The sequence below is a fragment of the Phaethon aethereus genome (assembly GCF_964289735.1).
Source record: "Phaethon aethereus genome assembly, chromosome: 1".
Lineage (NCBI taxonomy): Eukaryota > Metazoa > Chordata > Aves > Phaethontiformes > Phaethontidae > Phaethon > Phaethon aethereus.
The window spans coordinates 83116529-83134435 of record NC_138575.1 but is presented as its reverse complement, the minus strand read 5'-3'; the positions used below and the strand labels follow the sequence as shown (position 1 = coordinate 83134435).

At 36.8% G+C, this 17907-nt stretch overlaps 1 protein-coding gene across 1 annotated transcript in view; it reads right to left on the bottom strand.

Annotated features, from left to right (window-relative positions):
• Positions 1-17907, bottom strand: part of ANO2 (anoctamin 2) — a gene marked incomplete at both ends in the record, with an annotated part of 187761 nt that overhangs the window by 111426 nt on the left and 58428 nt on the right. The window contains 3 exons of the mRNA XM_082011641.1: positions 4119-4201; positions 8013-8173; positions 10745-10879. Coding sequence (XP_081867767.1) covers positions 4119-4201; positions 8013-8173; positions 10745-10879 — 379 coding nt within the window. The remainder of the gene's footprint in view (positions 1-4118; positions 4202-8012; positions 8174-10744; positions 10880-17907) is intronic.

The following is a 17907-nucleotide window of genomic DNA, read 5'->3' as shown; positions in this document are numbered from 1 at the left end:
ATAATTTGCACGGTGGAAGATAAGCTAAAAACATCAAATTAATCAGATCACCAAAAAATTTGACAATTTAGTAAAGATCGAGTTAAACCATGATCAAGTTAGGATAGAACTGTGACATATCTGTAATCATATTTAATGTCACCAAGTCTGCTCGCTATTTAATTCTGTCTTTACGCAATCTACCTTCCTTATTACTTTACCTTCAGTGATAATCCACAGAGTATCTTAAAGTCTTCCCTTAAGGGTTCAATAATTCTTTTTTGAAGCCATCAAATAGCAAAAGGAGGAATGAGACTTTGGGAATTAGAGTTTGCAAAAAAAAGTTTGCAAACATTTTACAGAGCACAGTATTTTAACTTAATATTGTAATTTACCAGACATGTTTCTAATGAACACCTGAATTCCTCCTTGTTGTACTGAAACAGTGTAACAGCATGACTATTTGAACAATAACAAGACCTCCACTCGCTGATATTTCAGTTATTGTGGACTTCCTGTCTGTTTATTCTTCTGAGTTTGGCTCTAAATACTAAGGTTTCATCTTTTATAATTGCATTTCTATTTCAGTTTATGCAGGACTGTTGGTAAAATGAAGTAAAATCTCTTCCACCCAGAAAAACTAAAGCAGGAACATTCTGGGTCCTAGAAATACAATCTCTGAAGATTCATGGGAGGCCAATAGTATCTATTGCCCACATCAATAATTCAAGTCCCTCAATATTTCTTCACCAGCTTCTTCACAAGTAGAAGACAGTGTGGATTCTCTCACCTCTACCCCTGCTTTATTGATGGCTATATCACTTATTTACACAAATAGAACAAAAAACAAATGCACAACCTATTTGACTGGGTTACACAAGCACACATCTGTTTGACACGGCATGACACGTTGAGTGCTTATTCATGGTATTTCCATGGTTTTGTCTGTTTTCATGGTTCATGGTTCCATGGTTTCTGGGCTGTGTTTGTTTCTTTTCTTTTACCTTCCCATTTAGTTATCAGTTGCTCAATTTCTTTTCAGAATTATGTATTTTACAGTCTAGTACCCTATGCTACCTATTATTTTTGCAAATTTCAGATGTACAAATGCAAATCCTCTAAGTCTGTACAGCTGCCAGCTGCAAATATACATGGAAGCCTTAGGGAGTCTGTTTTCTCAGACTGCTGTTGCCAAGTTATTTACAAGTAAATGGACTAAAATAATATCTCACGTGACTCTTTCGAAGTAAAGAAGTATGGCCCAGTGTCTTTAAAGAAAGTGAATTTACTGAAAATTTTGTAGTCAAGAGTCCACAAAAATTACACTGAAGGCATTTACTTCAATATCATTCCCACAATGTACTTCTCAGCTCTTTAACTTTTATGTTCTTTGCCTCCCTATTTTGGTTCTGCGACTTCCCTTTTTAAAGAAATTAATAATAATAAATAACCCCATCTAGTCCTAAAATTGTTAAACCTCCTGCCCCTTTCCTTCTTGCTCTGTTAAGTGATCCTCTGTATTCCACTGCTGTTTCTCTCTGGCCTAACCTGATCAGACAAGATTTTCCATTTTCCAACATCATTTTCAACACTTGTAAAGACTTCATCATCACTGAAACATGGTGTCAGTAGTTATCTTACAGACAAATTTATCCTCATCATTATGAATCTAATGGATAAAATGTGAACAAATTTTTGCTGAAGTACCAAGAGCTGACAGAAGATGATATGGTCAGGTCAAGAGACATGTCTATTTTAAGCATTATTCTGCAGGAAGGAGCTGGACCAACTAGAAATGTCCAGAAGGGAACAAGAATAAACAGGCAGCTAGGAAATTATTTAAGAACAAAGACTGGATGAGCAGAGGCTAGTTCATCTTAAAAAAAAGGCTAACAGAGAGATATGACATTATGTTGAATTTTGCTGAAAAGAGGACAGAGGTAATCTCTTTATCTTTGAAAAAAAGAACAAGACATAAATGAACATTTAGCAAGCAGATTTAAGTTAGACACTAGGAAAAGCTTATTAGGAGTACGGATAGATAAGTATTAGAATAGATTGCCTAGGGAGGAAATGAAATCTCCACTGCTGGATTTATTTAAGAACAAATTATACAAACATCTTTTCATAATGATTTAAGTAGACTTGATCCTACCATGAACAAGGGATGGCCCCTCAGGGTCTATTTCAGCCTTATTTTTATGATTCCTAATTCTTCAACTTGTCAATTCTTCAAATCTCCTCATTCTTATGATTCCTAATAAGTTCTTAATTCTTTGTCTTGTGCTGAGATCTGTCTGGCACTCTTTCACTTGTCATAAACAAAGGATTCTTTCTGATACCATAGTTCCTGTCCACAAACTTTTACCACTTCAGAGCTCTTCATCATAGGACCTCACAAATCTACATATTCTTTCACAGCATTTTGCAAATATTGCACTAAACCTTAGGATTTTGTACTGCAAGTGATGAACTTAAAATTCAGTAAAATCTGGTAGGTTCATCAAGTATGCTGCAGAGCCAAGTTTGCTCTCCAGCCTCTCAGTTTGTAGTGTAATTAGTACAAAATTGCTGTTCTCCCAGGTAGCAGTATGACATTTCACACAGGACAAGCAGTAATTTCTGATGTGCTGATGCAATTGGTTTGCATCATAACTTATAAACTACAAGCACTGGGTTATACTGTGAGTATCATCTACTTCATAGCTGGATAGAGAGTAGTGAAAAAGCTGAGAAACCAGAAGCAAAATAGGGGAGGTTATAGTCAAGTCATCATTGAAGGAATACTTGGGAGGTCTCTCTTACGCTAAAGGCATTGCTAAAGCCTGCATTTTGGGATAGTGATGGAAGAAGAGGAATACTGGAGTCTGCTGTCTATTGTCAGGGTTATTTTTTCATTTTATCCAATGATTCTTACCTGAGGAGTAGACAAAAATGGATTAACATTATCACTATGCTACATCATGAAGTACATGATGTCAGCTTACTTTTCTTCTAGGTTATTTGCACTCTGCAGCCTGTTTGAGCTGAGCTCAAGTATAGAAATTATAGAATCATAAAATCATTAAGGTTCGAAAAGCTTAAGCAGCCAGGTTGGAGGCTTGTATGTGCTCTGTTGTTTAAGGAACTGTGCTGGAACATGAAAAAATGGATTCAAATCCTCCCATCAAACCAAGGCAGGCATACAACTCACCTTCCAGGAACCTGACCACATTTTATTAAGTCAATGAAGGGAGCAAGGCACACTGAATTGTTCCATACAGGTACATCATTAAAGACAAAATAGAATCTAATAGCTGCAATTCTGAATTACTGAATATGACCCTGTTCTAGAGCGACATCAGCACCTATTGCTAGGGGATATGTAATGGAAGCTCCAAAGTCTACCTGTTCTTAGTATGATATTTAGGGCAAGTAACTGCGCTTTCTTTAGTCAGAGGTAGAAATATTCTTCTGGTGAAAGTCAGTAATTTAAATAGACCATAGGCCATGACATGTGAAACAATGCCTAAGAACAGAACTAAAACAAATTAGTAAATACTAATAAACAAGTATGTGTCATTTTTTCGTGAGCTCAGGTACAGCTAGAAGCCTCATGGGCTGATTGCAAAGCACTTAAAAACTGTTCTCAAGAAACCAGCTCAATTTGGTGTTTGTAACAGCTCTGTGGGTGAGTACCTAGAGCTCTGGAGTTGTACCTAAGGCATCATAGATGCAGAACAGACCTGGATGCAAATATTATTTATGTTATCCTGACATGTTACAATCATTGTCATGGAGAATTTTTGCTATACAGAATGAAGTAGTATCCATATGACAAAGTATTTATTCTGTATCATTCTGTTATTGCACGCTGTACAATGGCATATGGGCATTCTCTGCAAAGAATGATCTGCTGTTACCTTATGATCCTTTCCAACATTAATTATTAAAATTAGAATGCTGACTAGTAAGATATAGATGATGATTTCTTTCATGGTACATTAGTATTCAATACTGTATCAGTTATAGTCATTAAGAAAACGTAGCTATGAACTGCATTGCACTGGAGAACACTCATGAGAAATCTAAGTATCAATGCATGTCTTCAGATATGGAATAATTTATACACTAAATGAGCACAGGGAGAGGAAACTTACCTCTTCTTCCTCCAATACAGTTAGATCCCAGAAATAACTTAACCTCATCTGCAAGCGCTTCCATTGTTCAAGGAACATAGTAGCTTCAAAAAAAAAAACAAAAACAATTTTAAAGTTATAAACCCAATGTACTATGGTGAATGTTTGTGTTACTTATAAGTCCAAACTGATATTTGAATCCTATTATGCTAGGCCCTTTATAAATAAACACTAAGAAACAGCCTGAGGCCCAGTTTTAAAGAAAGAACACAAGCAAAGCATGAAAACAATAATTCCTGTTTTTTTACAAATAAAATACAGAAAAATACAACATGGATAGCCCAAAGGCACTGCTAAGGTCTTGTCAGAGACCAGAACTGAACCCGTATCTGCTGATATCCACCCCAAGACATCATCTCTCTTAATTTACTGTGAGTCATTTGATAATTCATTAATACAAAGCATATAATGAAACAAAATCTAGGTGTAAATATGAATCTGTAACACTCTAACTGGCCAAACAGATTTTGCTGTTTCAGTGTTTCTAATCAGTCAGAAACATGTGAAGAAGGCAGGTGTAGTCTGCTATTAAAATAAGTCATTGATAGCTATATGTATACTAAGAACCCCAGTAATATGTAGAAAATAACGTTCTTTTGAAGTATGTTATAGTGGTACAGTTTAATTTTTTTGTCCTGCATACATGGTGACTTTGTCCTAAAGCACTGGCCAGTAGTTCAGTCTCCTGCTTTTCCTTTTCATTAATATGAGGGAACAGATGCTGTACCGTTGTCTCATATTTACAGTCTCCTGACCGTCCTATGATAATTGCTGTTTTGTCTAGATAGCCCTTTGCCTAGGTGGTCATGATTTATGGACTTACGGATTTATTAGAAATAGCACTTCTTACTCTTGACTTGTGAACACCTGTTTTCAGATGACTATATCAACACTAAACCAGTATATACCAACTAAAAAAAACCATTCTATCAGTAAAAGCTATATGTAGAAACAACTGTGGGCACTGTTTTCCATTTTCTTATGCTTCATTTCACCTTTTCAGTTGGTGAAAAGTGGATTGTAAAAACATTGTTAGATAACAGCAGTATTTTTATCACTTTGAACATCTTATAGATAGCTCCACAAGACACACAACAGTGGAGAATTAGATCCAGCTTCCTTTGACTGCATCTACACTTGGTATGAGCTGTAAGATAACACTGGGAAAAGTTAGACTACTGTTAAAATAACCTGACTCTCACAAGACAGAATTTATTCCAACAGTTAGCTGCAAATATTTTCTGCACAGGTATCCTCCCATAATGAAAGAAATAAATATAATTTAAACACCGGACTGGCAGTACACTGAAAGTAAAACCAGACATTAAGCCATTAAGTTGCTATCTCTGCTCCTTCCTTACAGGAGAGAGGACATTTAAAAGCTATATTTAGCATGTTTTGAAAGCTCAAAGGTTTTTAGATGTCCTAAACACAAAAACATTTGGTTATTTTATAGGGTGCTGTTACTCATTCAAAATTTTTTTTTATGTCATTCAAAAAGTTGGTTCCACATTTAGCCCTGTAAGAACTTACTTGGCTAGATGCAAAAGCTGTTCTGAAGTCAGCAAGTTTGCACTGATTACACTAGCAGAAAAACAGTCTCATTATATTCAACTATCCTTCTAATAAACACATCTGACAGCTGAAATTCAGCATCCCAGAACACCAGTGTCATTAGGCACAATTAGCCAGGCATTACTTCTTATTTTGTGAATATGGTCATTTGCAAACAGTATTGCTGGAAATACAAAGATACATTATGAGACATCAAGATCATCTAGTAAAAGCATGATTCCTTTCAAGATACCTGAAAAAGTCATCTGCCTTTTACAGAATGGGAGAGGGCAAGTAGGATGAAAGACTTCTTGTACCTAGCACTGTCATGAAATGAAGCCACCTCAAATTACCATACTCTGCTCTTTTAAGTATACAAATGTAAGTCATAAGACATGCCAGTTTCTACATCCCTATACTATTTCCTACGAAAAAGCATTCAGGCAACGTTTACTGAAGATACTGTGAGGCAGGCTGTTCAGGTGTGTGAATGAGATCTGTCGTTCATTGGAATGAGCTCTAGATATAAATGGTACAGTCTCCTAATAGTAAAGCAGCAAAATTGGTTGCAATTTATTATTTAATAAGCAAGCTGGTCAGAGTTAGTAAACAATACTTTATTTCATTTTCCTGTTCTTTGTATATGATGGCTGTATTTTCTTGCACTGACAAACTTAGTTGTCATGGTCCCAAGAACAGACTTTTCCAATCTGTGGGAAACATTTTTTGGAGGGGGGCTACAGCTCAGAAAGAATTTTGTTATTCTTATATGCCTTTTTCAAAAGCAATGCATAAGGAACTTTTTGTTCCTTTCTGTTCCTTTACAGATTCTAGTAATTTATCTTAGTGCAAGGATGTATCAACAATTTGATTTGCACATTGCATTGCTAATGCTAAAATATATTTCTTCTGGATGTTGCTACATGAAGTGATCATTCGCGTGGATGCAAGTTTACAGTACAGATTCTCTGTCAGGAAAATATTATTTATCATTCTATAACTATTTGTTATTCATACACACGTACTCCAAGCACCTACACTGAAACTTGGACCAAGGCAGTGTATTGCATGCTTCATGGTAGCAGGTAAACTGTGATACTTTATCTGCCAGTACACTTTGTAAATGACAGCAATCTAAAGTAGGAAAATAAGTCATTGTGAGAGTCTATAAATTCATCATCTTTTGCCATTTCTTTCAGTCATAATGCTTACAAATTCCCTAACTTCCGCTGAAGGGTTTCCAAGAACTGGTAAACAAAAACTTCTTACTTCCATGATCAGTTCTTTCTGAAAATTTCTTAAAAACCCTATGCTATCCATACCCAACACCAAGCTACCAATTAGTCATTTCTAAAACAAGCTGTAAAATTTGAATAGGATTGCAAAGTATAACAAACTGATTGTTGAGGGATGGCTATAGTACAATAATATATTTTCTCAATTTCATATTAAGAATGAAAATTTCATTTTGTGAACAGTGAAGAGGGAAATAAAAAATAATTTTACAGTAGCAATAACACCTTTAATTTTCGCAATAAACAAGATCTAGAGTGAATGAAGGCATAACACCAGCAATAACACACACAAACACAGTACATACACTTTTCAGGGCAGGGGTGAGGACAGAAACAATATGAATAATACTACAATGCATTCATTAGTGTTTATGAAGTGTTTTGATATCCTCCATGAGACAGCGTATATTTGCCATTAAAGAAAATCAAGTTTGTTTAAATGGAATACTTTAGAACATTTTATAATTAAAACAATAATAGACCCATTGTTCTTGGAATCCCGTAAGTTTTGATAAAATTATGTGACTAAGTTGTCCCACATGGAAGTGCGCTCTGTGCTTAAATTAAACTCTTTCAGCTGCCTGCACCATACCAATCCCCAAATACATTCCTGCCCCAAATGCAGAAGGTGTTAAAGGGATTTGCCATGTTGATAGAAAATGAGGCAAAACATGGCAAATCTTAGAAGAGCCATTAAACAAGGCAGTAGAGGGGGAAAGGACACATTTTTCTTCCATGAGCTGCCCAATTCTTCTCCATTTATTCCAAAGCTTGCTGCTGACAGCAGAAAGTCTTGTAATACTGCTTTCTCTAGTCTCAGCGCCGACAGCCCCTCACTGGCCCTCCGAGGCTTGCCAGCTGCATAAAGCCACGTGTATCCTGCTCAGTCTAACAGCACTTTGTTGTATGTAAGGCTGCTGCGTTGTCCTGCTGTGCATCGCAGCTTTCATTTCTGTCGGTAGCCCACAGACCAAACAACACTGTTAATGCGCAAAGCAATACTCACCCCAGAGAGCCATAAAGATGGAGAAGACGACTGTGGCAGGGTTGTCAAATAAGTGGCTAGCTCGAGCGGTAGCACATGCAGAGCTGAGGTTCCAGTAATCGCAGAACTTGTCACACAGGGGGCACATGGTGAAGGCGTTGTGTTGGTCGCACATTTCTTTGCTATGAATGACAAGTGTGCAAGTCCTTAGGGTGTTACTCAGAAATGAAGGATGTACAGTAGTGGTATTAAGCAGCACCTCATAGCTATTACAAGGTATTTGCCACATAGGTGGCTTGGAAGCCGCAGAGAACAGAAGCTATGTGTCTCTTCAAGGCACATTTTCCTGCCCTGGAATACTAAAATACTTACAGGCATCTTACCAACAGAAAAACAATGCAACACAGAAACCAATCTAATCACTACACTGTATTAGTGAATTAGTGAAGACTGCATCAATGAAGACTGAGGTTAACCCACACTAAAAGAAAATAATTAAAACACAGCCAAAGTGGAATTTGCCATCTCTACACTCAGTTACATTATTTGATACAGATTGGGTTTAAATTAATGAAAAAGAACTCTTGAAAGGCCATAAAGGAAATTCTGTGCCCTTGACAAAACACACATTTTTAACATGGTAGCACAGAAATCCATGTCAAATACCGTGCTACTTTGTGTATCTGGACTGGGCATATAAGTCTTCATAAAAGCCAGAGCCAGCACCCAGGTATGTTTGTTGGTCTGTGTCACAGGCAGAATAAATCTGCAACACCATTTGTAAGATACACTAAGTTTTGCTATAAACTGACATATGTGCACTGAATTTAAAAGACCAAGACTCTTGTTCTTAGCAGTGATGTTATATTTCACATTTACTTTGAGATTCACCTCTACCCTGCATTTTATTTGTGAGTTATTTATAAAACCAATGGTTGTTTTCCCAGCATAGCACTTTAACATCAATTCTCATCTGTACCACCATCTGCTATGAGGTTTTGGCTAAGTTCTTCAAGTGTGAGCCGTTATTTTAGGCACCCATACTAATATGTTTTAAGGGTGTTCAGATGTTGTGTGCACAGTGGTTTCAGGAAATCAGATACCTTTACATTTCAGAGTTCTCAAGTTTGAATGCTGAATATGGATGTGCTATTCTTGGTCTCCGTAGCTCCTTGTTTTTCTAGTACAGGGTGCTAACCTAATATTCAAAAATAATTTTAAAAAAGGGGGAAAAAAACCTCCTTCCCCCCACCAGTAGATCTTACAAAAACTGGAAAGCTTCCACTTCTGCCTCATATATTCAGATATTAAGTTGCATTTCCTTTCCCTCAGTTTACACCATTTGTTCAGCTGTCCTCTGGAAAATGTGAGATAAGAGACTTTCTAACAAATTTTAAAATCTTTACTTTAAAGTTGTTATTTTAATTCTTAGTCTTATTTGCTATGCACTTACTCAGTTTCTAAAAATCTTTAAAAAATCATTATCATTATCACTTTAACAAGCCAAACCCTACTTGACACTTCTGAGTATGCTTTCTGGTTTTTTTGTGAGGTTTGCATGTGAAAGACCTTCATACCTGCACAGTCTTACTCAGGTGAACTGAGTAGTGCAAAGCTCAAGTCTCTTTGCCAGGATTGTGAGCTAAGGAAAGGCTTGCAACATTGCTTCATTAATAGCTGGCATATTGTGATTATGATTGTTCCTATAGTGACCATCATTAAATAGCATTTTTTTCTGTTATTTAAAATGGCAAAAGAACTATTCGAACTGTAGTATTGATATGTTTAATATTGTATCATTTGAAAGGCATATTGCTGTTTCCACCTATCATATCATTAAAGTAATGCTCCCTTCTATTTCAAAAGGCAGTAGAGGGTGCTGCGGATACATCTTAGCCATAAATCTGGCAAGTTTAAATGTTAGCACAAGCTTTCCCACAGACAAGCACAGCCCATCAGGATTCATTCAGATCAAGCTAAGAAAACAAGCCCTGGCTCAGATGTTTTTTTATTCATCATTTACCTATCAGTAATAATGTCCTACTGCAGTGATCCACTTTAAAAGTTGCCAATTTATTTGAGAGAATGCAGGAATTGCCACAACAAGTGTGACCAACAGTACTAGTAATCCAGTATCATGTCTCCACCAGAAGTCAGACACAGATAACACAGAGGAAGTGTCCTTTTTTTCACTGAGAAGCAGACATTGACATCATGGTGTCAATCTGGCAGTTTTTGTTTAGTATAACACCCTCAAGACACAGCACAAAACTCAACATTTTTCTGTAAGTGTTAAAAAGGAGAATACTGTGGATACCAAATATGCTAAACCTGCTAACTCTTTTTCATCTTACTTGTGCAAATAAACTGATTTTACTAAGAAGAATAAAGTAATCCAAGAGAAGAGGAGAGTGTATTTGTGAGTTCTGCACAATGTCTTTCTGGATGAGCATGGAGATATGTGTATTCAAAAAAAGCAAATGGATGTCATATAAAAGAACTTACAATAATGCAGTAGACTCACTGAACATTTCTGTTTCAGGAGCTGCAATAGTGAGCAGCCAAATAAATGTGTGTCATTCAAATGTCTTATTTACTCAATACATGCATATTTCTAATGCTCACAGGGTTGTTAATTATACATCACTGCTCTTCAGATATGTTAAAAGCAATTACTCTCACTAAGGATTACAAACAAAAAACACAGTCTTATAATTTTCAGTTAATTAATTATTAATCACAGAGAAGCTTACCTAGGAATGTCACTCTCAATGGTTATACATCCATAAAGAAATACAATAATCCCAATTACTGAAGATGGAATGAGGAATTCTGTATATAAACCCAGCCATGCAAAATAAAGTCCTATCTTTTCTCCAAAATACTTTCTGAAAAAGAAGAGAGAAAAAAAAGGTATGTGTCAAGGGCATAATTTTCAAATGTGTTTTATAGCTTCTTAACAATCCCTGAAAATTAAAACACTAATTGTCAAAGACATGGATGAAAACCTTGAGTATCTTGAAGTCAGAATCACCAAATGAAAGGGGTGATCTGAGCAGTTTGGTGTTCTCGGTTCTGAGGAGTTAAAGACTGTCCTGTATCATTATAATACATACTTAATACTGCTCAGGGAAGACCGCTGCTTTTGCATCTCTTAAGAGATTAAATATCCCTCAATTCCATCAAGAGTAGCAAAATTTCAGTCAAATATTTGGCAGAAAACATTGGAAAGGATTCGACTCTTCAAAAGGGTATCTAGATAAGACATTATTCTTTGCCTCTGTAGTCCTCCTGGATTCAATTGGTTAAAGTAATGGAAATTACATCTATGGGAACATACTGAAAACATCCTGGGATATCTTAAAAGACTAGTAATCTTGAATCTTTGTTAAACCAGGAAGGTTTATGTGCACACTTAGCACTGGCTTTTCAGAAAGAATAAATATTTTTGACAAATTAACAGTCTCTGGGCAGCTGGTTTGAAAAAACAGTTTCTGCTCTGAGGAACAGTTCATTGTAGACGTTGATAAATATGTGCTAGAACTCAGCCCAGCATCTTCATGAATCACAGTACAAGAAGTAAACTAAACATAGGTGAAACTCACTGATCATTCCACTCCTATTAGGTGCGATTACAAATATTGCAAAACACCAAAATCTTCTGAAAGCTCAAGAACTTACCATTTTTAAAATGAGACTAAACTTAGATAAAATGGAACACAGTTAGAAACATTGCACAAGCCAGAGAATGAGATGGAGGATTGCTGCACAGGAAGCAGCTATACAGAGAGAAATCAGGGCATGACATTGCTTTTGAATTAGTGAGACATACGTTCACGCTGTGGTGGTAGAAAGAACAAAAAGCATGTCAAGTTAACATGTCTGATAAGAGAAAGACAAGACTTGCTCCTCATAAAGGCCAAACACAATCCCACTTTGAGAATGATTCTGAACTCTCACACTAGGAAAGTTTTACCCAAGCTTAGCACCCCAGATTTAAATTATTCCTAATTAAAATGGTTAAATGAGATTTTTGGAGGCGCAGGATTTCTTTTGTCAGATATAATTCTATTCTGACAGAATTTAATGACAAACCTCCATGTCTGTAGAGTTGAGCTCAAGTCCTTTCAACAGCATAAGCAAAACTGAAATTTTCTACTCCAGAAACTAGGTCTCAGGGCCAGGCTTATCCTGCCATAGCAAAGACAGGGACAGGAGTGCAACCAAGGCAGAGGGCCATGGGACAAAGAGACAAGCCTCACAGTCAAGTTCCTGGCTCAGATGAAAGGAATAAAGGTAGCAATAGTGTTTGGTTTTTTTATTACTACAGTTCCTGCTGTTGTTCTCACACCATCACAGCTGCAGCTAACTTCACATTCCTAGGCTCTCACATAGGAAAGTGGGCAGTGCAGTCATGCCTATTTCTGTGTTGCCTTACATGGGTGCCTATTTTTGATTATGTCTAACCAACCTCACTTATCCATTAGGAAGGGCACATGAAATCATAAAAGGGAAAACAGAACAAAAGCACTTTAAGTGACACACTTTGCATTTGACAGTAAGGCAAACATCACTGAACACATCCTAACAACATGGAACAAGGAGGAGAGGGGGATTATTCTAATTATCTGACTTCTCACTCTTTTATTTGTAGAGTTGGGCAATATGCATCACTAGTGCTCCAAAGAGGTCAAAACAGACATGAAAAATAGTCCACAATTTGAGCTGTTCTAAACTGACTATTGTTTTGACAAAGGGCCACAAATTAGCACAGTGTTCAAATCCCAGAAGCATTAAAGACCATCTGACCAGGGTCAATAAAGTTGAAGCTTATGGTTCATAAGGCTTTCTCTAGAATTTTTAAGCCTTCCAGTGATAAATGTGATCTGCAACCTATAAAGCAAAGGGTTGCTATTTGCATCCATGCCAAGAGAAAGTGAGAAGAGCTCAAAAATGTCCTGGCAGTATGGAAAAAAACAATTGCCAAGAGGAAAACTGCACAATGTTCTGTGGCTTAACTGTTTTGAAAAAGAAAAATAATTAGGACTGCTGTGCCCAAGTTCAGTCCACCAGTGTGCCAGAAAGTGAAATAATCTAAGGAGACGCATGACAGTGCTTGAAAGCATAATGACTAAATTTAAATCTGAGTTTATCAAGCTAGCAAAACACAGGATGTGGACTTGCTCCTTCCTTTTTTGACATGTCCCAAGGTCTGTTCTCCCATTGCTCTGAACAGGAGTTAAGCGTCCGCAAACACCTGTGACCACCTGTGACAACACCTACTGTAGCCACAGCTGGATTCAGCAATTTTTGGCTCAGACCTTAAGAATACTACGAGGTGGGTTTCTTTCTAGCACTCCTGTAAAGTAGTTATGAGAAGGCATACTGGCATAGTTTTACAAGGTTTGAAAACATTCTGCCCCTACTGAAGTCAATAGTTTCATGCTAGAAAATTGCAATGTTATTTCACTTTGAAAGAAGGATGATAATTCTCCTCAAATGTGGAAATACTAGCCCCTCTATATTTTCACACTAAAAAGAAAAAAAATATAATTATTGTAGTGAATAAACGGGGAAAAAAGTGTTCTTAAAGGGTAGAGTAAGATGTACATCAAGAAAAGGAATTTTCACAGGTTTTTGTATTTTTACACCAAGAACTTAGCATCTTCTCTCATTTAAAGTGGGATAAAACCAGTCTCACTTTATTATATTCAAGGAATTACCCATGATTTATGCTGGCATGGAAAAAGAGAATTGAGATGAGAGGTTTTTTGTCCTACTCCATAGCTAATTCACATCCAGTTAACATATATCCAGACAACACTAAGGACTAATCCTTCCCAACGTATGCTTATGGGTGGTCCAGTGCAGAGTGCCACAAAAAAAGTATGCCTTTTACATTGCACGAGCTTTATTTCCACATTAGCTGTATCCTAATGGAGAGAAATGACCCTTTATATACACATATGCAATGAGGATAGCAGTTCTCATCCAAAGCAAGAGGAAACAGCTTTGATAATAAATGTGTACTGCTCCTACCAGAAGCAGCAGCCAAGCAGTTTTTTCTGTGTGTTGTTAAAGTCTAAGGCAAAATTTTGCACCTTTCACTTTGGAAGACTTTTTGAATACTGGTTAGATGGCCACCTACCAAGCAATAGTCTCTCTTCTATAAGAACCATACCTCTAAGGAAAGATTTGGCCAAATCATCCATAACTTCTTCAGAAGCTGAACAAAATTCACAGTTTCTCATAACTTCCCAAGATCAAGCAAATGATCAGAAACAGCATTAACAACCCACAACAACATCAAAAACCACCAGTAGAAAGTATATTCCCTCTCACGGCAGAGTTAGAATAAGAAGTACTGGGAGGGTCGCAGTGAAAATGTTTGCTCAGTTCCCTCTGCTTCACCCATATAACACTTGAACCAGACATCTGCAATGCACTTCTGACTGTCTGGTTGCCAAACCAACATCAAAAAGCATAACTGATAATTAAACCCTATGCTTGCACGTTGGTCACAGTGTTTCAATGCCAAGTTGTGCAATTTATAAATAGGCGAAGAATTGGGGCAGGGGGAACAAAAAGAAAAGGAAAAAAAACCCATTAGTTTTTGAACGTGAAAACAAATGTGGGATACCTGGAATGTGAATAAAGCATGTGGTGCATGACACATGCTGGAAAGAACTCTGGAATTCTTCAGGAACAAAATTTTAAAAGCAAGGAAAAGATGCTGTGGACACTGAGTCACCTAACTGGGAAATCTGTTCAAAACTCTTCAGTTTTTTAATTTCCATACCCCATTCTAGGCCAGCTGTTATTTCATGTTTGCCACAACTCATTCCACCACCCCTATGGTGGTGGAATAGTTTCTATACAAAATTAAATTGATTTACAGTTACTTATTGGGTAGGCTTTCCCCTGTGCAAATGGTAAAACAAATCACATGTATTACTTATGCCTTCAAAATAAACCTATTCACACAGATTATGAACAAAATTCTGGCGTTTCTACTGTTATGAGAAAGGACAAACAGTCCTCTCAAAGTATAGTTTCATGTCAGAACATCTCTGCTACCAGAGCTAGTTTAAAAACTGCTGAAGTATAGAGAAAACCCCAGTCACTATAAAAGAATTAGGAACAGGACATAACATCTCTTTATACCCCACAATTTCACTCCAGGTAGCATTGCCTATGTCCAAACTTTTCTGGATTTGTCATTGTTTCTCTACTTGAAAATTTTCTCAGGGCAGGATTCAAGGATTTATTACAACCATCTGGGACACCTGGGTGGAATTACCACTCAGCAGCAGCACTGAGACTGCTGTGCATCCAGAGATCTTAGAGATTGCTACCATGTTTGTGCCTGACAGCATATACGCACATATTCTGTCCAGACAGTCCCAAGAAGAAACATACCAGTGCTAAATCCAGATATACAGAGAGTACACCAAATGGAGCAATATTGAAGCCAAGAAAGGCTCCTGGCAGATGACAACGCCCCTTGGAACAACTGGCCAAGAAACTGAAAATCTTTTTTATTAAAATTTTAAGAGGAGAGAAAAAAACAACTACAGAACCTCAGCTAAATTACAATGCAGCTGAGTCTGAGGCAGGAAAGAAAAAGTCCATTAGAAAGGCCAACTGGTTCTGCATACAGAAAACAAAGAAAGGAGCCTCTGTCCAAGGTAAGAGCACATGGTTTTCCCTAAACTGGACATAAAGATCAGGACTGTCCAGTACAGAGTGATTATAAGGGTGTTTGTGAAAATAGTTAATAAGCCAGTGCTAGAACCCTAAATCGAACCCTAAATCGAACCCTAAGTGCTGAAAGCTAGCTCTATCATTCATGTTTGTGTCCACATCTGCAAATGTTGCTCATTCACTTTGGAACACTTGGTAGCATATCGGTAAGACCTGGAAATAAGTTCAGAGCCACAGCCTGTCTTTTGATTTCTATAAAAGGCTTCATACCCTGTGTATTTTCTCTAGCAAGTAATGCAATGAGTCATCAGCAGTGCTTCTGACTGAGAGCATTCACCAAAGACCAACAGAGAAACTACATATCTAACCCTTTTTGCCTGAAAGTATAAGGAAGCAAGATGCCACAAGAGCCATTTAATCAAGCCCTTTTAGTTAAAGTTCTTGCTTGAAAACATTAGTTAACAAATATTTGCTGTCTCCTCCAATGGTACCTGAAGTCTATAGCCAAAATTACATTTTATACCAGCCACAGATACATTTTCTTCCAAGGCACTGTGAAATATTATTTGTGATGCATTATAGGACAAAAAACACTGTCAAAATATTGCAACTCCTTAGAGAACAGAAATTTTGAAATTCACTTAAATGTAGATCTACATTTTCCCCTAGTCTCTTGGCTCTTAACAAAGAAGTAATATTTGACACAGTAACAGGGTACTGTTTAGGGAGAATGTGATGTGTGTGGAGGAAAGGAATCTTCAAGATCTCAAATTTTAATGTATTCAAAAACCTGGGAAAAATATCTAGAATAAAAACCATAGAATTTGTGCATTAACTGCAATTTAAAATAGCAAAAGATCAATCCTACTCCATAAAAAAATAAAACCAGGACAAGCCACTCACTGAGCTTCATAGATTCACAAACCTTATTGCTTCCATTCCAAGAAATGGTCAGAATACAACTGAAAGGGCATAGTTTGTGGTGATGGGCTATAAACTGAAAAAAAAGCGCCTTCGTTTACTGACTGTAATACAAAGAATAAAGAATAATAAAAGCATGATAAGTCGACATGTAATGTGACTGAGAGAAATTAAGGCTGACTACCTATCAATTGTATAAGTAAGCAACATGCTGCTGATTAGTCAGAAGCTCTGTAACTGCATTACTCCTTCTTTTATGGGAGAATACAAAGTTCAGTGCTTCTACAGAGCATTTTTTTTATTTTTGCATGGCCTTTGTAAAGTGTCCAGATCCCCACAGTCAAGAACCTTTTATCAGAAAGCTAGGCACAAAAACAATGTGATTTGCAGGAACATAAAAATAATAATGTACTCAGACACAGCACTTTAGGTACAGTAATAGCAGTCCTTAACCTTATGTAGTGTTTGAAAGTATTAAGTGCCTGATCACATTATTCTGTTGATGTCTGCATTCGCCTGTCATGTTCTTTGCCTACAAATGTTCTACATGTCTCTGAGACTGCAGTAGCCACAACACACCTTACTAAAGAGAGACATGTTTAGCAAGAGCAGTAATGCAGTGTTTGTCCTCTCACTTCTAAGAACTTGTGCATGAGATAACCTACATACACTCAGTGTCTCTCTCTAGGTTTCTTTATTATACTCTTTAGCATACTTTAGCATTCAAAAATGTCAGTAACCCTCCAAACCTAGCAAATTAAAAATCCATAGCAGGTAGCCTGGCTACCTGAGGCTGGGTCAATATTAATGTAAGTCAATAGAAGTTACCTATGAGGAAGGGAATACAGTTTCACTTCATAAACAGCTCAGCACACCAAGTGATGCTCTATATAAGAAACAAATACTTCATTCAGTTATATATATAAAATTTTCTCTCATGATAAACTCTACAAGCTCTTACAAATAAGGCATAACCTATTTAATATTATACAGTGAATCAGCCTTTCTATTAGACTGGCAGGGATGTTACCTAGTCTTTTTCTTCCTATTTTTTTTAACACCTATTATGACTTGTTTTTCTGGTTTTTCTTTGCTTGCAAATGAGAGGTTTGACCAAGTTTTTACCCTGAGCAAATGTGAGGTCACTGATATTTTATCACTTTCCTAATTTTTAGTTTTCATAAGATAATTTGCACAATTTTTATCATCTAGGTTAACAGAATTTTAAGCTCAAATACTAACTTATTTTCATAAATAACTTTGATTTATAATAACTAATATTTCATTAGAG